The sequence below is a fragment of the Mirounga leonina genome, unplaced genomic scaffold (assembly GCF_011800145.1).
Source record: "Mirounga leonina isolate KUSES-001 unplaced genomic scaffold, KU_Mleo_1.0 Mir_101529, whole genome shotgun sequence".
Taxonomy (NCBI): domain Eukaryota; kingdom Metazoa; phylum Chordata; class Mammalia; order Carnivora; family Phocidae; genus Mirounga; species Mirounga leonina.
Genome location: NW_023270143.1, coordinates 1135942 through 1160097, shown reverse-complemented (window position 1 = coordinate 1160097; position 24156 = coordinate 1135942). Strand labels below are relative to the sequence as shown.

At 40.5% G+C, this 24156-nt stretch overlaps 1 protein-coding gene across 1 annotated transcript in view; it reads left to right on the top strand.

Moving 5' to 3' along the window:
* WNK3 (WNK lysine deficient protein kinase 3) overlaps nt 1-24156 on the top strand; it is a 157045-nt gene that overhangs the window by 37491 nt on the left and 95398 nt on the right. Inside the window, exons 7-9 of the mRNA XM_034989098.1 lie at nt 1928-2222; nt 3424-3617; nt 3714-3863. Of these exons, the coding sequence (XP_034844989.1) occupies nt 1928-2222; nt 3424-3617; nt 3714-3863 (639 nt within the window). The remainder of the gene's footprint in view (nt 1-1927; nt 2223-3423; nt 3618-3713; nt 3864-24156) is intronic.

Here is a 24156-nt window from a genome sequence, read left to right as displayed (position 1 = left end):
TCTATTCCTAGAGGCTGCTTTTCAGTCCTTTCATGTATCCCCACTCCATCTTCAAAGTCAGCAATGTCATGTTGAATCCTAGAGTTACCAGCTGGTAAAAGGCTCACCCAGATAATTTCCCTATCTTAAGGTCAGCTGTTCATAGCAAAATAATGAGAGTGATATCTCATTATATTCACAAGTTTGAGGATTAGGATGGGACATCTTTGAGGGGCCATAATTTTGCTGACCACAGGGACTTACAGCCTATTGGATGATGTGTTTGCTTGTGTCAGACTTGTTAACTTTAACCTGTACCATAGGGTATCTGGGTGGTATCTTTAATTAGGGAATCTCTGGCATCAATATTTGTAGGTCTGTCTTCTTGGATTGGTCAGATTCCCCAGAGAATCATCTTTTGAAGTCCTTCCTGAAGGGTTAGGGTCTGGTTACTGGTATTTTGGTAGTCAAGTGGGGAAAAGGGCTAAAGGTTTCTGCATATGGCATTCAGCATACATATGCTCATTTAATCTTGTTTTCCACATGGTAGCCTTACCCTCGACTGTGCCTGGTGTTCCATAGTCCAGAGATCCTCTCTTTTACCCTCTCCAGAGAACAAAACTCCAGGCTTCTTGGGTAAGGGGAGAAAGGTGTGGAATGGAAGGTGGGGCACAGGGATCTAAACATTTAACTGCTTCTCACAACCCTTTCACTTAATTTTCCTTATTTTAGTCATCTCTTTTGACTTCACCCAGTTCTGGAAGTAACTGGTATTGCCAGTTTCTGTGCCTTATGAGTATTTTTCAGTATAAGTGATAATGCTTCTCAGCTTTCCCTAGTTCACCTTTTTCAGGACTGCTAGGTCACTTATTACTTAATCTGTTTTCCACATTCCGGAGTGTCCAAAATGTTGTTGCTGTTGTCTTTCTCTTATTCTCCCTATCCTTCTGGGTTTACAGCTTAAAAATCCATTTAGTGTGGGGTTTTTTTGGAGCTTCGGGAGGGAGTGAAATTAAATATATGGATTCCATCTAACATTTTAATCATCTTTCAACTACCACGAAATTTCCCTGAGTCTGCAGACCCCCAAGACATGCTTTAAAAAACAGATTGTAGGACTGAGAATGATATGCCATGACACCTCCTCAAGTCATCTTCTCTGCTACTCAGCCCTGCTCTTCTCAGACAGCAAGCCCTTAACTTCTCTTCTCTCACTCTTCTAATGCCTGGTAAGATGTAGTACTTTGCTGTGAGCATATTTCCCTTTGCCTAGAGTGTGGATCTCTAAACTTCGTCCACACCTCCCTTAATAGCCAGCAAGTTCCTTTTTTTGTTTTAATTCAAGTCAGAGTTTACCTTTCTCTGTGACGCTGTCTCTACTTTTTCCTTTAGGGCTTTTGCAGCAGCTCATTTCTACCTTATTTTAAGTTAAATTTGTACCATCTTACCACCAGATTGTGTGCTCATACAGGACAAAGGACCGACACAGTAACTTATATGTCTCTGGAGTCCAGTACTGGGCACATTGTAGGCACTTAATGTTGTTGAATAAGGAAACCTTTTTAATCTTTCACAAACCTTAATGACAGTCACAAATGATCTGTAATAAGACTGCATGTACTGAAACATCAAGTTATTTGTTTTTGTTTAAAGCCAGAATTATTTTAACAATGTTTGGTAATGGTATTGTTTTTCTTATGCTGATTAAAGGCTCTGAATTTATGTATGTCGATTAAGAAAGAACATAGATGTACATCCAAAATATTGAATCACTATGATGTACACCTGAAACTGTCAGTTATATTGAATTGAAAAAAAAGAAGGAACATGTAAACAAATTAACTGTTATTTAATAGCATTTGGATTTTGGGGGCACAAAATAACTCTGCTAGTGAAAAGTTAAAATCGTAAATGTTAAAGATGTAGTTTGCTTATGTTTTGTTTGTAGGTCAAGTCAGGATTCTTTCATGAAAGTGATTCCAAAGCTGTTGCTAAGTCCATTAGAGACCGGGTCACCCTGATAAAGAAGACGAGGGAGAAGAAGCCAGCTGGCTGTTTGGAAGAACGCAGGGAATCCCAGTGCAAGTCTGCAGGGAATGTACTCCCTCAGCCCCAGAATACAGCTTTGCCCCCTGCTCCTGCTCAGCACACTGGGGCTGAATGTGAAGAAACTGAAGTTGATCAACATGTTCGACAACAGCTTCTACAAAGAAAACCACAGCAGCACTGCTCCTCTGTTACAGGTAACAGTTAAAATTTATAAAAGCAAACAAATGTGTAATTGTATTCCCTTATCTCAAAATAGTACTTTTGTGTTTTTCTTTTTTTTTAAGATTTTATTTATTTATTTGACAGAGAGAGACACAGTGAGAGAGGGAACACAAGCAGGGGGAGTGGGAGAGGGAGAAGCAGGCTTCCCGCTGAGCAGGGAGCCCGATGCGGGGCTCGATCCCAGGACCCCCGGGATCATGACCTGAGCCGAAGGCAGATGCTTAATGACTGAGCCACCCAGGCGCCCCTACTTTTGTGTTTTTCAAAGCATTCTGTTATCTATCATTTCATCAGTCCTTTTACAAAATCCCTGAAATAGACAAGCCGGCTAGTTTCCTTATTTTAAAATTAAGAAACTTTTGTTATGTGACCTGTCCAAGGTGCTAATTGAGTAAGGATTATAATCTTTTTACTATTCTTAAAGGTCCAATGTAAATCCTTTAATAAAGAAAATTTGGAATTAAAGGGAAAATGTGTTCTTCAAGAAGGAATTTTCTAGATTTTAAGATCCTTTGTATTTTAGGCTCAAGTATAAAATTATCATAGTTCCTCTAATTTTTCTGCTGTAATGCATTCTCTTCTCTAGAAGGACAGAGTATTTTCATAGTAATAACTAATTGTTCTATAAAGACAGTATTATTTTCTAGCCAGGTTCTAGGAGAATGAGAATATGACACTTAGATTTTACTGAAATTAGTAAATGAGATTAGTTGGGTAGGGGAGAAGCAATCACCCAAAGGTGTGGAATGGAGGGTGAGGCACAGTGATCTAAATATTTAACTGCTTCTCACAATCCTTTCACTTAGTCTTCCTTATTTTAGTCGTCATCTCTTTTGACTTTACCCAGTTCTGGAAGTAACTGGTATTGCCAGTTCCTGTGACTTATGAGTATTTTTCAGTATAAATGATAATGGCCAGCAAAAGGAGTTGATTTTTATGTGATTCTTTGTTTTTAGGTTTGCTCTACTAAGACAATTTTAGTTGTACCACAGTTTCAGCATGGGAAGTTTACATAATGTTTTTTGGTTAACTGTGTAATGTACATGTTTTATTTCAAGTTGTCTCAGGTTGTCAGAATAAAAAAAAACCATAGAAAACACTTATTTTCTATGCCATTTGGACCTTGTGTTTCAAGATTTTCCTTCTACCTGTTGCTTATTTTCTTTGTCGTAGGTGACAATTTGTCCGAGGCAGGAGTTGGATCTGCTATACACTCAGATACTTCAAGTCAGCCCAGTATAGCCTATTCCTCAGACCAGATGATGGGCTCTCAAGTGGTTTCCAACATCCCACAGGCTGAAATAAATGTTCCAGGGATGATTTATCCATCCCAGCAGCTAGTAGGACATTACCAGCAGATTTCAGGGGTGAGGTGAACTGTTACAATTTTAAATATATAATACATATATATTTACTGTAAATGGGAGAGTTTATCTTTAATATATTTTTTTCTTATTTAACAGTTGCAACAGCAGCCAAAGCTGACTCAGCCCCACATTTTGCCTTTGGTTCAAGGTCAGTCCACTGTTTTGCCCGTACATGTCCTTGGACCTCCGGTTGTCTCACAACCCCAGGTTTCCCCATTAACTGTCCAGAAACTCTCACAGATAAAGGTAAGATATATTTTAGAGGCTCTGTATTCAGTTAAACATATTGAACACTGCCTAGATTTTCTGACAGGCAAAGGCTCTCTTTCATAAATTCATTATAGTTTGTATAAAACACACTGAAAGCCAAAAGTTGTTTATGCTTTCCTTCACCAGAGATGTTCTTGAGGATGTGCCTAACATTGTGAAACTAGAATCTTGAGACACTGCTTGTATAATTGGAAAAGAAAGTGAGAACTCCATAGATGGATAAACAAATTTATTTAGGACTCAGATCTCTTGCTCTTGGTGATGATGATTTGTTCTTTGTATTAGATTTTTCTAGCCCAGTGTGAATGTGGAGGGATTTCTTTCTTTTTTTCCCCAGATTTTATTTATTTATTTGAGAGAGAGAGAGAGAGTGCACACGAGCTTGGGGGGGGGGTGGGCGGGGCAGAGGGAGAGGGAGAGGCAGACTTCCCCATGAGCAGGGAGCCCAATGCGGGTCTCAATCCCAGGACCCTGGGATCATGACCTGAACCGAAGGCAGACGCTTAAGTGACTGAGCCACCCAGGCACCCCTGGAGGGATTTCTTTCATAGTTAATTAGAAATAATATTTTATAGACTTACAGTTTTTAGCACTTTCATCTAAATTTATGGAGGTTCCTCAAGATGTTAAAAATAGAGCTACCCTATGACTCAGCAATTGTACTACTAGGTATTTACCCCAAAGATACAGATGTAGGGAAAAGAAGGGGCACCTGCACCCCAATGTTCATAGCAGCAATGTCCACAATAGCCAAACTGTGGAAGGAGCTGAGATGCCCTTCAACAGATGAATGGATAAAGAAGATGTGGTCCATATTACTCAGCCTTTCCATCAGAAAGGATGAATACCCGGGCGCCTGGGTGGCTCAGTTGGTTAAGCGACTGCCTTCGGCTCAGGTCATGATCCTGGAGTCCTGGGATCGAGTCCCGCATCAGGCTCCCTGCTCAGCGGGGAGTCTGCTTCTCCCTCTGACCCTCTTCCCTCTCCTGCTCTCTGTCTCTCATTCTCTCTCTCTCAAATAAATAAATAAAATCTTTAAAAAAAAAAAGAAAGGATGAATACCCACCATTTGTATCGACATGCATGGAACTGGAACGGATCATACTAAGTGGAATAAGTCAAGCAGAAAAAGACAATTATCATATGGTTTCACTCATATGTGGAACATAAGGATTGGCACAGAAGACCATAGGGGAAGGGAGGGAAAACTAAAGGGGGAGAAATCAGAGAGGGAGAGGAACCATGAGAGACTATGGACTCCGGGAAACAAACAGGGTTGCTGGAGGGGAGGGGGTGTGGGGGGATGGGGTAGCTTGGTGATGGGTATTGAGGAGGGCACGTGTTGTGATGAGCACTGGGTGTTATATGCAACTAATGAATCCTTGAACACAACATCAAAAACTAATGAGGTACTATACAGTGGCTAACTGAACATAATAAAAAAAGGTTAATAAAAAACCTTTTGGCTTTTTAAAAAAATTCTTGGCTTTTTGAAAAATTTAAATTCCAGTGTAGTTAACATATAGTGTTCTAATAGGTTTCAGGTGTAGTGAAGGTGTAGTGATTCAACAATACTATACATTACTCAGTGTTCATCATGATAAGTGTACTCTTAACCCCAGTCAACTATTTCACCCATCCCCCCCCCCCCTTTCTGGTAACCATTGGTTTGTTCTCTATAGTTAAGAGTCTGGTTTTTTGTTTTGTCTCTTTTTTTCTTTGTTTTGTTTCTTAAATTCCACATATGAGTGAAATCATATGGTATATGTCTTTCTTTGACTGACTTATTTCACCTAGTATTATACCCTCTAGATCCCTCCATGTTGTTGCAAATGGCACAATTTCATTCTTTTTTATGGCCAAATAATATTCCATTATATATGTATACACAATACTATATATATATACACACACTATATATATATATATGCACACACACACATATATATACACACACGCACACACACACACACATTCCCACACCCCACATCTTTATCCATTCGTCTATCAATGGACACTTGGGTTACTTCCATAATTTGGCTGTTGTAATTAGTGTTGCTATAAACATCAGGGTGCATATATCTTTTTGAATTAGTGTTTTTGTATTCTTTGGGGGGAGTACCCAGTAATGGAAGTGGCTGCACCAGTTTGCGTCCCCACCGGGGGATTCCCAAGCGGGTTCCTTTTTCTCCATGTGCTCGCCAATACTTGTTTCTTGTGGTTTGGGTTTTAGCCATTCTGACAGGTGTGAGGTGATAGCTCATTGTGGTTTTGATTTGCTTTTCCCTAATGATGAGTGATGTTGATCATCTTTTCATGTGTCTGTTGGCCATCTGGATGTCTTCTTTGGAGAAATGTCTGTTCGTGTCTTCTGCCCATTTTTAAATAGGATTATTTGTGCGTTTTGGTGTTGAATTATATAAATTCTTTATATATTTTGGATACTGATTCTGTTGGATCTTGGCTTTTTTTGATTCATGTTTATTTCTATAGGAGAGATAAATGTTTTTGTCTTTTTGACTCTCAAGGTCAGCATTATTCATTTCTGACAAGGAAGGAATAAACAGTCTTTATGAGAGCTCATATATTAAGACTATATTCTGGTTCCCAAGGTTATGAGGCCTGGACACATGGTTCAGCTTTTCTTTGCCATCACTGCATTTTCTTTTCTCAACCTCACCCTCCCCTGTGTGTGCCTTATTTCTTTGGGAATGAGATAGGGAGAGAGAGCATGAGGTGGGGAGGGTCAGAGGGAGAAGCAGACTCCCTGCTGAGCAGGGAGCCCGATGCGGGACTCAATCCTGGGACTCCAGGATCATGACCTGAGCCGAAGGCAGTTGCTTAACCAACTGAGCCACCCAGGCGCCCCTCACATGCTGTTTTTTAGACTTTTTCAGCACATATAGAAGCCATAAGCAAGCACTTTGACCGTTGGTGTCTTCTTATGAATGTGGTAGTTCAAGTTCTAGGAATTACTGCAGCCAACCTATATTTATTCAGCCAACTCTCTGCTCTCCTCTTTAGAGAGCTTCTGTGTTCATTTTAGCTATGATATTGAAATTCTTTTGAGCTTTTTCTTGGAACTTCCAGTGTCTGGTGTGTGAAAGTGTTAGATTCAGTTACTCTGAATCTCTGCCAGGGTTTGAATGAGTTATGTGGCATGTGAAATAAATGAGAAGCCATGAGCAGTATATTACTGGGACTGGTCTCAATCCCTTAATGTATTCAATTATCATTTATTCATGGTATTAAGGATTTTTGTAGTACTAAAACTATACCCCGCACCTTTTTAATAACTTGCTAAAATTTTTAGAACATAGCATTATTTTATCTGTCATTCTGTCTGGGACAGGCCCATTAAAATTGGCATGGTATATGCATTTACAATTTGAATTTTCTTTGCACCAAGAACCAGGAACTGCAGCTGACCTTGGAGCAGATGGACAAACTTCAGCCTAATCTATGACTTTAGACTTGCCAGTTACTGGAGTTCCACAACCAGTCTTTCTGCAGTTTCTCCTCAGACATTGCCTGCCTCACAAATGACTTCCGAGCATCTAACAGTTGGTCTTCAACTTGAGCCTGGCCCTAGAAATGGAAAGCAGGCGTTGACCATATCACCAGATGCTAATCAGACTTCTAGTTTCTTACTGGTTTATTGTCCTCAAGCTTTGTCAAGTCATTCTGCCCATTACCTGAGCAGTGCACAGAATGTTGCTGGTACAGCTCAGTTCCCTTCTAATTCCACTGGGGGGCATTCGGGGGCCAATCAGCCTCCACAAAAGATACATTCAGTACCCCACCCATATCCAGTCCTGCATCAGGAATCGATAGCTCTAGGTTCTTTAGCGCCACAAAGCCAGACTGTGCATTTGAAGAAACCTTGTTTCCAAGCCTCTATGCAGCAGCAGCCATTAATTTTACAACCTTAAGATTATGGCATCACTACAAAAAGTTTCAGCAGGATTGTATTCTACGAGTGTCTGAAGCTCATGCAAGTGAGCAGCAGCCAAGGGGTGGTATTGAAAGTGTGATTGAGTCCCTGGAATAGCCATCTTATTCTGTTGAACATGCTTATCCAGGACCACCGGCAGAACTGCCATCCTTCCCACTGAAGGCTCCTGGGCAGCTGCCGTTGCCCCCAGGAACAAGCTTCTTACCCATCACAGCTAATTTACCCAATCCAGGCTCCAGCACAGCCTGTTTATTCACTGCCAGCCCCACAGTATTCTCTTTACACTGTGCAACCACCAGGATCATAGTCAACCCATTCTATGCAGACTTCTTCTCCAGTCCCACCTGTGGTACAGCCCTCTTATTTGGCCCCAGGCCAAGGGCAACCTGCTTTTCCAGTACAGCCTCGGGTTTCATCACCTTTTCCAGACCAGCCAGCATATAAGATCCAAGGAGCATACTCTGTGCAATCTATAGAACAGTTTGCTTACCAGGTACTACCTCTTGAGCATGCCCATTATTTAGCACAAACTGTTTACACCATCCAGACAACTGAACAGGCAACCTTCATGACCCAGTAAGTATATACAGTAAGCTCTCCTGATAGCAAGCACGTACATATTACAGACTCTGCGGATCAGAAGTTACACCCAGTACCACCTTTATAGCACAGACTTCTGACCAACAAGCCTATTTAACACCACCCTAAGGTAGCAATTCTTCAAAGTTGGAGCAAAAGCCATTTTTAACATCACCCTTAGAAACACAGACACATTTTATGGAGCCTTTATTTATGTCCGGCACTCAGCAGCTCCATCACAAGCAGATGTCCATTTTAGACACCAGCAGCTAGAAGCCCAGTCAATTAGCATTACATCTCAGAGGGCCGTGGAAGGGCAGCTTCAACACCCTGCGCAAATGTCCTTCATTCAGTAGGCTTCCTCACAGACCCGGATCCAGCCCCCACACTTTTCTACACAGCTTTTGCAGTCACATCTAACACCAAGCCAGGTTTCTCATTCAGCTTTCATTCAGCATCAGCAGATGGACGACTTATTCATCTTATAGACAAGCACAGAAAAGCCATCAGTTGTCTATTCAAGAAGGTCCCATAAATCAGCAGCGGTCTTTGGGTAGCCACCATGCTGCTTTCTAGCAGCGGTTACCTCCTTCATAGGCACCTAACCAGGTTCAGCCATTACCAGGTATGTCAAAGGCCATTATAAACACAGTACAGATTATACCTCCTTTGCAGGAACCGTTGCAACCAGTGGCAATGGAACAACAATATGTAACACAGCCTTTAGAGCAGCCTCAAGTGCTTCAGGCATTAGACAGCAGTCTAACTTTTCTCCTGAAGAAAACCCTAGCGCAGGACCGGCCAACATGCATTCAGCAGCAGTCTGTCCAGCCATAGTGGCAGCCATCCTGGCTCACACTTGTTTTTGGGTCAGCAGAAACAATGACAACAGCAGACCCTCTATCAAAGCTCTGAGATAGCTCTTTCAAATCAGCCGTCTTCTTCTGTTCATCTGTCGTCAACACTTAGTATTCTGGTACAGGCTTCCACTGTCTTCCAGAGCATTTCTATGTCACAGACGCAACAGCATTTGCAAAGCCAAAAAATTCCGAAGGTAAATCCTTCTGGGGAAAAATCTAGACGATTGTGATTTTTCTATAATGTTCAAGGGTCAGGGAGATAGTGAGCTAGGTAGAAATAGCATTGGACAGGGAGTCATAGTCCCTATTTCGGGGTCTTTTCCTTATTCAGTGTGTGGCCTTGACTCAGGTCTCTTTGGAGTTTCCTCATCTGTAAAGTTGGAGGGGTTAAACCAGATGATGGTTTTTGATAACAAAAAAATATTTATATCAGTGAATAAAACATGAAAGTCCCTTCTGTCATTGACTTTTGTTTCTAAATGGGGGGAGACTATCAATAACCTTAATAGAAAGTAAATTTATAGTATAGTCCCAGGAGATTGGGGGAAATGTGGAGCAGGGTAAGGAGGAAAGTGGGTTATAATTTCAAATAAGGTGGTGATCAGGGTAGGCCTCATTGAAAAGGTGACATTCAAGCAAACATTTGAAGAAGGTGAGGCAGCCCACAGTGCACATTTCAGGCAGAGGGAATAACCAGCGCAAAGTCCCCGAGGAAGGAGAGTGTCTGGCCTGTTTGAAGAACAGCAAGGAGGCCAGTATTGCTGTTAGTGGTAAAATGTTAGGAGCCTGTGATTGTCTTATTCTACATTAATAATAAAGCATTTGCCTTTATGAGATGATAATAATGAACACTACTAAGTGATTCCTAGGTGCCAAATACTGTCTTACTGGTTTTACATGTACTATCCTCATAACAACTGTATGAATAGTAGCTATCATTACCCCTATTTTACAGGTAAGGAAACTGAGGTTCAGACAGGTTACAGGAGGGTCAGGATTTGAACCCAGACTACATGGCTGCAGAGGCTGTGCCCTCAATCATTACACTATCCAGCCTCTTTGTAAGATAGCATCCTGCCTGCCAGAATTGGAGAAAAAGGGCATGATAACTTCATTGAGATTTAGTTAACTTGGGATTGATTGAATTAATTATAGGAAGGAATTGACAATCCAGTTTATTCTTTTTTTCCCTCTCTTTTATTCGCTTTAGATAACTCTAAAGACTCTGAATTGATTTGAGTTTGGCTAATAAAATGCTTTGATAAGAGGTATGCTGTACTATAAGAGTTTTCTAGTGGTGGTATATTACTTTTCCAAAAGCTTTTATCTCATTACTGTGTGTTTTATAAAATTCTCTCTTCATCAAGGGCATAAATTATAATGAATTCCAGTGTGTGCAAATTGACTCCTAACAGGGATGATGAAGGATTAATAAAGATCTTTGCAGTTGAAGTTTCTTCGGACAAAGCATGCTATTCTGGGATTTATTTCTTTAGAATAAAGTTCTTTACAAAGTATTTTGGGTTGGAATATTCATTTCTGTGGGCATGTGTTGGATACTTTCCTTACCTAATTAAAAAAAAAATTTCCCCAATATTTATTAAGAAAAATTTCAGAGATATGGAAAAGTTGAAAAATTGTAAACACCCATATACCTACCAACTAGAATCTACAGTTAACTTTTGCTTTATTTGCTCAATCACATATCCATCCCTTTATTCATTTATCAATCCATCTCATTTTTCTGGCACATCTCAAAACTAAAGTTGTTAACATCAGTATATTTCATAAAATACTTCAGCATTCATATCATTGGCTAGAACTCAGTATTTTTTTTTAGTTTAAATTTATACGCAGTAAAATGCATAGATTATAGTTCAGTGAGAATTGACAGATGCTTACACTTGTGTTACCCAAGCCATTATCGAAATACAGATGAGGTGTTGGCAAACATTTTCTGTAAAGGTCTAGGTAGTAACTATTTTAGGCTTTGTAGGCTATATAGTCTCTTGCAGCCACTCAATTTTACTATTACATGAAAATGGCCATAGGCAATATGAAAAAAAATGGACACGGCTGTGTTCCAGTACAACTTTATTCACAAAAATAGATGGTGCACCAGCTTTGGCCTGTAGTCTGTAGCTTACCCACTCAATACAGAATACTGCCATTACTGCGGAAAGTTCCCTGTGCCCTTCCCCAGTTGGTAGCTCCCACATCCCACCAGAGTCGACTGCTGTTGAATTGTTTCACCTTAACTAGTTTATCCTGTTCTAGATCTTCATATAATTGGAATCATACGATGTGGACTCTTTTTTTTTTTTTTAAGATTTTATTTATTTGACAGAGAGAGACAGCGAAAGAGAGAACACAAACAGGGGGAGTGGGAGAGGGAGAAGCAGGCTTCCCGCCGAGCGGGGAGCCTGATGTGGGGCTCGATCCCAGGACCCTGGGATCATGATCTGAGCCAAAGGCAGACGCTTAACGACTGAGCCACCCAGGCACCCCACGATGTGTACGCTTGTATAAGGCTTCTCTCAGTATGTTTTTGAGATAGATCTGTGTTGTGTGTATCAATAATTTTTTTTTTACTGCAGAGCAATATTCTGTTGTATGAATATACCAAATCTGTTTATCCATTTTATTATTCATGAATATCTGAGTGGTTTCTAGTTTTGGTTTATTAGAAATGAAACTGCGATGAATATTCTTGTATAAGTCTTTTTGTTAACATACGTTTTTATTTCTCCTGGATAATACCTAGGAGTAGAATCACTAGGCCTTGGGATAGATATTTGTTTACTTTTTAAGAAATTGCCAGTTTTCCAAATTGGTTGCACTAACTTACACTAACACCAACAATATATGAGAGTGCCACACCCTCACCAACACTAATTTTAGATATTCTGGTGGGTGTGTAGTGGTATCTTGTGGTTTTAATCTGCATTTCCCTGGGCGCCTGGGTGGCTCAGTTGGTTAAGCGACTGCCTTCAGCTCGGGTCATGATCCTGGAGTCCCGGGATCGAGTCCCGCATCGGGCTCCCTGCTCTGCGGGGAGTCTGCTTCTCCCTCTGACCCTGCTCTCTCTCATTCTCTCTCTCAAATAAATAAATAAAATCTTTAAAAAAAAAAATTTGCATTTCCCTGATGACTGTGTTGTTGAGCATCTTTTCATGTATTTACTGGTCTTTGTGTATTTTTCTTTATGAAGCATCTATTCAAGGCATTTGCCCATTTTATTTTGCCTGTTGTAGTTTTGCCTTGTCATTTTTGACTTGTTAGGAGTTCTTTTTTCTTTTTTTTTTTTAAAGATTTTATTTATTTATTTGAGAGAGAGAGAATGAGAGACAGAGAGCACGAGAGGGAAGAGGGCAGAGGAAGAAGCAGACCCCCTGCTGAGCAGGGAGCCCGATGTGGGACTCCATCCCGGGACTCCAGGATCATGACCTGAGCCAAAGGCATTCGCTTAACCAACTGAGCCACCCAGGCGCCCGACCTGTTAGGAGTTCTTATATATGCTGGGTAATATTAGTCCTGTAGCAAATACATGTTCTATAGATATTTCTTCCAATCTGTGGATTGCCCATTAATTTTTGTAATGACTTCATTTGATGAAACAGTATTTTATCTTGATGAAATCTAATTCATCAAAATTTTCTGTTGTGGTTATTGTTTCTGTGGCCTCAGAAACCTTTGCTTACACCCAAGTTAAAAAAAATACTCTCCTCTTTTATGCTTTTATGTTATATGTTCAGGTTTATGGTCTATCTTAAATTAATTTTTATGAGCGGTGTGAAGTAGGTCAAAGTTCTTTTTTTTCCCCCATATGAATACCCATTGTTTAAGCTTCATTTGTTGAAAAGATTTCCTTTTCCCATTGGATTTATAATATATTTTGAAGTTAGGTAGTACAAGTCTTTCTTTTTTTTTTTTTAATTTTATTATGTTATGTTAGTTACCATACATCATTAGTTTTTGATGTAGTGATCCACGATCCATTGTTTTCGTATAACACCCAGTGCTCCATGCAGTACATGCCCTCCTTAATACTCATCACCAGGCTAACCAATCCCCCCTCCCCCTCCCCTCTAAAACCCTGTTTGTTTCTCAGGTCCATAGTCTCTCATGGTTCATCTCTCCCTCCAATTCCCCCCGCCCATTTTTCCCTTCCTTCTCCTTATGTCCTCCATGCTATTCCTTATGTTCCACAAATAAGTGAAACCATATGATAATTGACTTTCTCTGCTTGACTTATTTCACTTAGCATAATCTCCTCCAGTCCCATCCATGTTGATGTAAAAGTTGGGTATTCATCTCTTCTGATGGCTAAGTAATATTCCATTGTATATATGGACCACATCTTTCTCCATTCATCTGTTGAAGGGCATCTCGGCTCTTTCCACAGTTTGGCTATTGCGGACATTGCTGCTATGAACATTGGGGTGCATATGGCCCTTCTTTTCACTACATCTGTGTCTTTGGGCTAAATACCCAGGAGTGCAATTGCTGGGTCATAGGGTAGCTCTATTTTTAATTTTTTGAGGCACCTCCACACTGTTTTCCAAAGTGGCTGTACCAACTTGCATTCCCACCAACAGTGTAAGAGGGTTCCCCTTTCTCCACAACCTCTCCAACATTTGTTGTTTCTTTCCTGTCCATTTTGGCCATTCTAACTGGTGTAAGGTGGTATCTCAGTGTGGTTTTGATTTGGATTTCTCTGATGGCTAATGATGATGAACATTTTTTCATGTGTCTGTTAGCCATTTGTATGTCTTCCTCAGAGAAGTGTCTGTTCATCTCTTCTGCCCACTTTTTGACTTGATTATTTGTTTTTTGGGTGTTGAGTTTGAGAAGTTCTTTATAGATTTTGGATACCAGCCCTTTATCTGTAGTGTCATTTGCAAATATCTTCTCCCATTCTGTGGGTTGCCTCTTTGTTTTGTTGACTGTTTCCTTGGCTGTGCAGAAGCTTTTTATCTTGATGAAGTCCCAAAAGTTCATTTTTGCTTTGTTTCACTAGCTTTTGGAGATGTATCTTGAAAGAAGTTGCTGTGGCTGATGTCAAAGAGGTTACTGCCTATGTTCTCCTCTAGGATTTGGATGGATTCCTGTCTCACATTGAGGTCTTTCATCCACTTTGAGTTTATCTTTGTGAATGGTGTTAGAGAATGGTCGAGTTTCATTCTTCTGCATGTGGCTGTCCAATTTTCCCAGCACCATTTATTGAAGAGACTGTCTTTTTTCCATTGCATGTTTTTTCCTGCTTTGTCAAAGATTATTTGACCATAGAGTTGAGGGTCCATATCTGGGTTCTCTATTCTCTTCCATTGGTCTGTATGTCTGTTTTTGTGCCAGTACCATGCTGTCTTGGTGATCACTGCTTTGTAATATAGCTTGAAATCGGGCAAGGTGATGCCCCCACCTTTGTTTTTCTTTTTCGACATCTCCTTGGCGATTCGGGTCTTTTCTGATTCCATACAAATTTTAGGATTGTTTGTTTCAGCACTTGCAAAATGTCATTGGAATTTTGATCGGGATGGCATTGAAGGTATAGATTGCTCTGGGTAGCATAGACATTTTTTTTTTTTAAAGATTTTATTTATTTGAGAGAGAGAATGAGATAGAGCATGAGAGGGGGGAGGGTCAGAGGGAGAAGCAGACTCCCCACCAAGCCGGGAGCCCAATGCGGGACTCGATCCTGGGACTCCAGCATCATGACCTGAGATGAAGGCAGTCGTTTAACCAACTGAGCCACCCAGGTGCCCTAGCGTAGACATTTTAACAATGTTTATTCTTCTGATCCATGAGCATGGAATATTTTTCCCTCCTTTTGTGTCTTCTTCAATTTCTTTCATGAGTGTTTTGTAGTTCCTAGAGTATAGATCCTTTACCTTTTTGGTTAGGTTTATTCCAAGGTATCTTATGGGTTTTGGTGCTATTGTAAATGGAATCGTTTCTTTAATTTCTCTTTCTACAGTTGTGTTGTTAGTGTATAAGAAAGCAACTGATTTCTGTGCATTGATTTTGTATCCTGCCACATTACTGAATTGCTGGATGAGTTCTAGTAATTTGGGGGTGGAGTCTTTTGGGTTTTCCACATAAAGTATCATGTCGTCTGCAAAAGGAGAGAGTTTGACTTCCTCTTTGCCAATTTAAATACCTTTTATTTCTTTTTGTTGTCTCATTGCTGTTGCTAGGACTTCTAGTACTATGTTGAACAACAGTGGTGAGAGTGGGCACCCTTGACGTGTTCCTGATCTTAAGGGAAAGGCTCTCAGCTTTTCCCCATTGAGGATGATATTCGCTGTGGGTTTTTCATAGATGGATTTTATGAGCTTGAGGAATGTTCCCTCTATCCCTATACTCTGGAGAGTTTTAAACAGGAAAGGATGTTGTATTTTGTCAAATGCTTTTTCTGCATCAATTGAGAGGACCATATGGTTCTTCTCCCTCCTCTTACTAATGTGTTCTATCACATTGATTGATTTGTGAATGTTGAACCACCCTTGCATCCCGGGGATAAATCTCACTTGGTCTGGTGGATGATCCTTTTAATGTATTGTTGGATCCTATTAGCTAGGATTTTGTTGAGGATTTTGGAATCCATATTCATCAGGAATATCGGTCTGAAATTGTCCTTTTTGATGGGGTCTTTGCCTGGTTTGGGGATTAAGGTAATGCTGGCCTCATAGAATGAGTTTGGAAGTTTTCCTTCTGTTTCTATTCTTTGAAACAGCTTCAGTGTTTCTTCTTTGAATGTTTGGTAGAATTCCCCAGGGAATCCATCAGGCCCTGGACTCTTGTTTTTTGGGAGGTTTTTGATCACTGCTTCAATCTCGTTACTGGTTATTGGCCTATTCAGGTTGTCAATTTCTTCCTCTTTCATTCTTGGCAGCTTATAGGTTTCCAGTAAGGCCTCCATTTCATCCAGATTGCTCAGTTTATTGGCATAGAGTTGTTGATAATAATTTCTAATAATTGTTTCTATTTCCTTGGTGTTAGTCGTGATCTCTCCCCTTTCATTCATAATTTTATTAATTTGGGTCCTTTCTCTCTTCTTTTGGATAAGTCTGGCCAGTGGTTTATCAATCTTGTTAATTCTTTCAAAGAACCAACTTCTAGTTTCATTGATCTGATCTACTGTGTTTCTGGTTTCTAATTCATTGATTTCTGCTCTAATTTTAATTATTTCTCTTCTAATGCGTGGCATAGGTGTCGTTTGTTGCTTTTTCTCTAGTTCTTTAAGGTGTAGAGTTAGTTGGTGAATTCGGGATTTTTCTATTTTTTGATTGAGGCTTGGATGGCTATGTATTTCCCCCTTAGGACCACCTTTGCAGTATCCCATAGGTTTTGGACCGATGTGTTTTCGTTCTCATTGATCTCCATGAATTGTTTAAGTTCTTCTTTGATTTCTTGGTTGACCCCAACATTCTGGAGCAGAGTGGTCTTTAGCTTCCAAGTGTTTGAATTTCTGCCAAATTTTTTCTTGTGATTGAGTTCCAGTTTTAGAGCATTGTGGTCTGAGAATATGCAGGGAATAATCTCAATCTTTTGGTATTGGTTGAGACCTGATTTGTGACCCAGGATGTGGTCTATTCCGGAGAAAGTTCCATGTGTGCTCGAGAAGAATGAGTATTCTGTTGTTTTAGGGTGGAATGTTCTGTAAGTATCTATGAGGTCCATCTGGTCCAATGTATCATTCAAAGCTCTTGATTCCTTGTTGATTTTCTGCTTAGATGATCTGCCCATTGCTGAGAGTGGAGTATTGAGGTCTCCTACAATTAACGTATTGTTATCAATATGACTCTTTATTTTGGTTAACAGTTGGCTTATGTACATGGCTGCTCCCATGTTGGGGGCATAGATATTTACAATTGTTAGATCTTCTTGTTGGATAGACCCTTTAAGAATGATATAGTGTCCTTCTGTGTCTCTTATTACAGACTTTAGTTTAAAATCTAATTTGTCTGATATAAGAATTGCTACCCCAGCTTTCTTTTGAGGTCCACTGGCATGGAATATAGATCTCCATCCCTTCCCTTTCAGTCTGGATGTAAGTTTAGGTTCAAAATGAGTCTCTTGTAGGCAGCGTATGGATGGGTCCTGTCTTTTTATCCAATCTGCAACCCTGTGCCATTTTATGGGAGCGATTAGGCCATTCACATTGAGAGTGATTATTGAAAGATATGAATTAATTGTCATCATGTTGCCTGTGAAGACGTTGTTTTTATAGATTGTCTCTGTCAATTTCTGTTGTATATCACTCTTGGGGTGTTTCTCCTTTTATAGAACCCCCCTTAATATTTCTTGCAGGGCCAGCTTAGTGGTCACATATTCTTTCAACTTCTGCCGGTCGTGGAAGCTCTGCTTCTCTCCATCCATTCTAAATGAAAGCCTTGTTGGATAAAGTATTCTTGGCTGCATGTTCTTCTCATTTAGTACCCTGAATATGTCTTGCCAGGCCTTTCTGGCTTGCCAGGTCTCTGTGGATAGGTCTGACGTTATTCTGATGTTCCTCCCTCTGTACGTAAGGAATCTCTTTCCCCTAACTGCCCTTAAGATGGTTTCCTTGGTTCTAAGATTTGTAAGTTTTACTATTACATGCCGGGGTGTTGGCCTGTTTTTGTTGATCTTAGAGGGGTCCCCTCTGCCTCTAGGACTCGAATGTTTGTTTCATTCCCCAGATTTAGGGAAGTTCTCAGCTACGATTTGTTCAAATACATCTTCTAGCCCTCTCTCTCTCTCCACTCCCTCCGGGATTCCAATTATTCTGACATTGGAACACCTCATGGTGTCACTTATTTCTCTGATTCTATTTTCATAGATTCTGAGTTGTTTTTCCCTGGCCTCCTCTTTTCCCTTTTTATCTATTATACTGTCTTCCAGATCGCTTATTCTCTCTTCTGTCTCAGTTACCCTAGCTGTTAGATTATCTAGATTGGATTGGATCTCATTGATAGCATTTTTAAGTTCTGCCAGTTCACCTTTTATTTCTGCCCTTAGAGACTCTATGTTGCCATTAATTGATTTCTCCATTCTAGCCATTGTCTTCACAATTGCTAGCCTGAATTCCATCTCTGACATCTTGGTTATATCTGCATCCATTTGTAAATCTGTGGCATAAGTCATAATCTCTGAGTCTTTTCTGTTTTGGGGGCTCCTCCTCCTAGTCATTCTGTGGATGGGTGTTTGAGGGAATGTATAGAGTCAAAATTATTGACCAGAACCCAGGCAAGATGCACCTGTTTTCTTGGGACCTTAGGGTTGCTGGCCTCTTGTTTTCCCAGCCTGTCTTCTGCGGGAGGGGCCTGCCGCGCTGTTACTCAGTCAACCCTGTTTGGGCGGAGTTGCCCTGCACCCCTGTGGTGGGGGTGGGCTCAGTGGGAATCAGTCTTTGGGGCTTTTGTTCTCTGGCGCCTTTCCCTGGTGGCTTTCTGCATCTCTTTCGCAAGTCAGAGCAGAAGAGACCTTTTCCAACCCTCTGCCTCAGAGCAGAGACCTCAGTCTGTTCTTCAGTGGGCTCTCCAGGCCACACCGTCTCCGTTTCTGTCTGTGCTGCTATAAACTGCAGCGTCCTGGGTTGTGCGCCCCTCCGCAGCGCTCCCAGTCCTACCTCCAGGTCAGGGCACGTCTCTGCCCTTTGTGCTTCTAAAACCGCCAGCCACTCCCTGTTCGCGCATGCGCGCAGGCGACTCCGCAGCTTGGGGTTCTGTCCCGGGGACTGCAGTTCACGTGCACGCGACTCCACCGCTTGGGGTTTCTACCCCCGGTGTTGCAGTTCACTGTCAGGATCCTGGCGCACCGGGTTTCCATCTCGGAGGCTGCAGTTCGCATGCGCGCGACCGTCTCTCCGGTTTCTGTCCGGGGGGCTGCGGTTCGCTTGTGCGCAACCCCACCAGTCTGGTTTTCCACCCTGGGCCTGCCCTAAAGTTCTTTCCCGATGCTACCGGTCTGCGAGTCTATGCCTGTCTGCAGCGCACGAGGCTGTCACTCACCGGAGGTGTAGGTTCCCCACGGCCAGCCACCCTCCCGCCACCGTTTATCCTCCGATATCTGCCCGCAGAATCACGGCTCTCCACTTCGTACCTCAAAACCAACCTCCTGCGATATTCTGTTTGTAGAGATCCAGATCTTCTTACATCTCAGGCTGGTTTTGTGGGTGCTCAGAGTGGTCTGGTAGATATCCAGCTCAATTCCGGGGACCAGTTGAAATAGGGTCCCCTACTCCTCCGCCATCTTTCCCCCCTCCTGTAATAGGATTTCACCTGTAGCTACGAAAAGAGTACAAGTCTTTCTACTTCATTTTGCTTTTTCAAGATTTCTGTGGATATTCTAGGTCCTTTGCAATTCCAGGCCTCGGCCTCTAGTACAACGTCAAATACGAAGGAGATACTAGACATTTTGCTTTGTTCCTGATATAAGGGAGAAAGTGCTCAGTATTTCACCATTAAGTATGCTGTTAGCTGTAGGATTTTCTAGATGGCCTTTATCAGATGAAGGATTTCCCTTTATTCCCAATTCACTAAAAATATTTTATCTTGAGTGGATGTTGGATTTTGTCAAATGTTTTTTCTGTGTCTGGTGATATGATGACATATGACTAATATGAGTAAATTTACATATACCATTTTACTCTTTTTTTGCTTTACTCCCCTTTTTTTTTTTTTATTCCTCATGGCCAGCCTTCTTTGGGTAAAAAAATTTTTTTTAGAATCCAGTTTTAATTTTTCTATTGTCTTTTCAGCTAAATATTCTTTCTGTGTTTTAACAATTTCTATCAATTTTATCCAGGCATTTTTTTCATTCAGATATAATTCATACACCATAAAATTCACCCTTTTAAAGTATACAATTCAATGATTTTGAGTATATTCACAAGGTTGTGTAATCATCACCACTAATTCCAGAACATTTTTATCACCCAAAAAAGAAACTCCATATCTATTAGCAGTCATTCTTTATTCTCTACCCCACCTTCCCCTGCCCCTGCCATTCACTTATCTACTTTCTATTTAGTTGCTTATTCTAGGCCTTTCATTTCATTTTTTAATTAAGTTTTTGTCTTTTCGTTGTTGAGTTGTAAGTGTTCTTCACATATATTTTGGATGCTACACCCTTATCAGATTTGTGATTTGCCAGTATTTTCTCCCATTCAGTTTCCGTTGCAGCTTAAAATTTTTTAATTTGATAAAGTCCAATTTATCTGTTTTCTTTGGTTGCTTTGTGCCTTTGATGTTTTACCTAAGAAACTATTGCCTACTCCAGTAGACTTTCTCCTATGTTTGTCTTCTAAAAGTTTTAAATTTTAGCTCTTTAATTAGGTCTTTGATCCATTTTGAGTTAATTTTTGTATATAGTTTGAGGTATGGGTCCAATTTTATTTTTTTATGTGGATATTCAAATTTCCTAGCATCATTTGTTGAAAGACTATTCTTTCCCTATTGACTTGTTACACTTGCTGAAAATCGGTTGGCCATAAAAATATGATTCCTCCAACTTTGTTTTCTTTCTTCGGGACCATTTTGGCTCTTCTGGATCCCCTGCATATGATTCTAGAATCAGCTTACTAAAGCTTATAAAAATTGTGCTAACTCTGAATGTTGCCTTCAGTATTATTGTCTTTTAATAATAGTAAGTCTTCCAATCCATGAATATGGGGTGTCTTTTCATTAAATTAAGCATTCTTTAATTTCTTTCAGCAACATTTTTATAGTTTTCAGCATACATGTATTACATTTCCTTAAGTTTATTCCTAAGCATTTTTTTTGTGTTGTTATAAATGGAATTTTCTTAATTTCCTTTTTGGATTATTCATTGCTAATGTATAGAAATACAACTGATTTTCGTGTGTTGCTCTTATACTCTAACTTTGCTAAATAAGTTTATTCTAAAATTTTTTCTGTGTGTGGAATCTTCAGGATTTTCTGTATATGAGATCATGTCATCTAGGAATAGAGATAGTCATAATTTTTCCTTTCTAATTTGGATGCCCTTTATTTTTTTCTTTCTAATTGCTCTTTCTAGAACTTCTGGTGCCTTGTTGAACAGAAGTAGTGAAAGAGGACATCCGTGTATGGTTCCTGATCTTAGTGGGAAAGCTTTAGAGTCTTTCACCATTAAGTATGATGTTAGCTGTGGATCCTTCCATTTTTTTCTTTAAAGATTTTATTTATTTATTTGACAGAAAGAGAGACAGTGAGAGAGGGAACACAAGCAGGGGGAGTGGGAGAGGGAGAAGCAGGCTCCCTGCTGAGCAGGGAGTCCAATGCAGGACTTGATCCCAGGACCCTGAGATCATGACCTGAGCCGAAGGCAGACAGTTAATGACTGAGCCACCCAGGCGCCCTGATCTTTCCATTTTTAAACAACTTTATACAGGTATAATTTATGAACAATAAACTGCATATCTTTTTATAGCACACAATTCAGTGACTTGACAGATATGTGCTATAGTTAAGATATTGAACATTTCCCAAATCCCCAAAAGTTTCTCATGTTCCTTTTCAGTGTTTTTTTGTTTGTTTGTTTTTGTGGTTGCTCACGGGATTTTGTTTTACATTCTTTTTTTTTATTCTTATGTTAATCCCCATACATTACATCATTAGTTTTAGATAAAGTGTTCCATGATTCATTGTGCATAACACCCACTGCTCCATGCAGAATGTGCCCTCCTCAATACCCACCACCAGGCTAACCCATCCTCCCACCCCCCTCCCCTCTAGAACCCTCAGTTTGTTTTTCAGAGTCCATCGTCTCTCATGGTTTGTCTACCCCTCCGATTTCCCCCGGTTCATTCCTCCCCTCCCGCTACCTTCTTCTTCTTCTTCTTTTTTTTTTTTCTTAACATATATTGCATTATTTGTTTCAGAGGTACAGATCTGAGATTCAACAGTCTTGCACAATTCACAGCGCTTACCAGAGCACATATCCTCCCCAGTGTCTATCACCCAGTAACCCCATCCCTCCCACCCCACCCCCTACTCCAGCAACCCTGTTTCATTCCTGCGATTAAGAATTCCTCATATCAGTGAGATCATATGATACATGTCTTTCTCTGTTTGACTTATTTCGCTCAACATAATACCCTCCAGTTCCATCCACGTCGTTGCAAGTGGCAAGATCTCATTCCTTTTGATGGCTGCATAATATTCCATTGTATATATATACCTCATCTTCTTTATCCATTCATCTGTCAATGGACATCTTGGCTCTTTCCACAGGTTGGCTATTGTGGACATTGCTGCTATAAACATCAGGGTGCACGTACCCTTTCGGATCCCTACTTTTGTATCTTTGGGGTAAATACCCAGTAGTGCAATTGCTGGATCATATGGTAGCTCTATTGTCAACTCTTTGAGGAACCTCCATACTGTTTTCCAGAGTGGCTGCACCAGCTTGCATTCCCACCAACAGTGTAGGAGGGTTCCCCTTTCTCCGCATCCCCGCCAACATCTGTCGTTTCCTGACTTGTTCATTTTAGCCATTCTGACTGGTGTGAGGTGGTATCTCATTGAGGTTTTGATTTGGATTTCCCTGATGCCGAGCGATATTGAGCACTTTCTCATGTGTCTGTTGGCCATTTGGATGTCTTCTTTGGAAAAATGTCTGTTCATGTCTTCTGCCCATTTCTTGATCGGATTCTTTGTTCTTTGGGTGTTGAGTTTGATGAGTTCTTTATAGATTTTGGATACTAGCCCTTTATCAGATATGTCATTTGCAAATATCTTCTCCCATTCTGTCGGTTGTCTTTTGGTTTTGTTGACTGTTTCCTTTGCTTTGCAAAAGCTTTTTATCTTGATGAAGTCCCAATAGTTCATTTTTGCCCTTGCTTCCCTTGCCTTTGGCAATGTTTCTAGGAAGAAGTTGCTTCGGCTGAGGTCAAAGGGGTTGCTGCCTGTGTTCTCCTTTAGGATTTTGATGGACTCCTGTCTCACATTGAGGTCTTTCAACCATTTGCAATCTATTTTTGTGTGTGGTGTAAGGAAATGGGCCAGTTTCATTCTTCTGCATGTGGTTATCCAATTTTCCCAACACCATTTGTTGAAGAGACTGTCTTTGTTCCATTGGACATTCTTTCCTGCTTTGTCAAAGATGAGTTGACCATAGAGTTGAGGGTCCATTTCTGGGCTCTCTATTCTGTTCCATTGATCTATGTGTCTGTTTTTGTGCCAGTACCATGCTGTCTTGATGATGACAGCTTTGTAATAGAGCTGGAAGTCCGGAATTGTGATGCCGCCAGGTTTGCTTTTCTTTTTCAACATTCCTCTGGCTATGCGGGGTCTTTTCTGGTTCCATACAAATTTTAGGATTATTTGTTCCATTTCTTTGAAAAAAGTGGATGGTATTTTGATGGGGATTGCATTGAATGTGTAGATTGCTCTAGGTAGCATTGACATCTTCACAATATTTGTTCTTCCAATCCATGAGCATGGAACGTTTTTCCATTTCTTTGTGTCTTCCTCAATTTCTTTCATGAGTATTTTATAGTTTTCTGAGTACAGATCCTTTGTCTCTTTGGTTAGATTTATTCCTAGGTATCTTATGGTTTTGGGTGCAATTGTAAATGGGATCGACTCCTTAATTTCTCTTTCTTCTGTCTTGTTGTTGGTGTATAGGAATGCCACTGACTTCTGTGCATTGATTTTATATCCTGCCACTTTACTGAATTCCTGTCTGAGTTCTAGCAGTTTTGGGGTGGAGTCTTTTGGGTTTTCCACATAAAATATCATATCATCTGCAAAGAGTGAGAGTTTGACTTTTCTTTGCTGATTTGGATGCCTTGTATTTCTTTCTGTTGTCTGATTGCTGTGTCTAGGACTTCCAATACTATGTTGAATAGCAGTGGTGATAGTGGACATCCCTGCTGCGTTCCTGA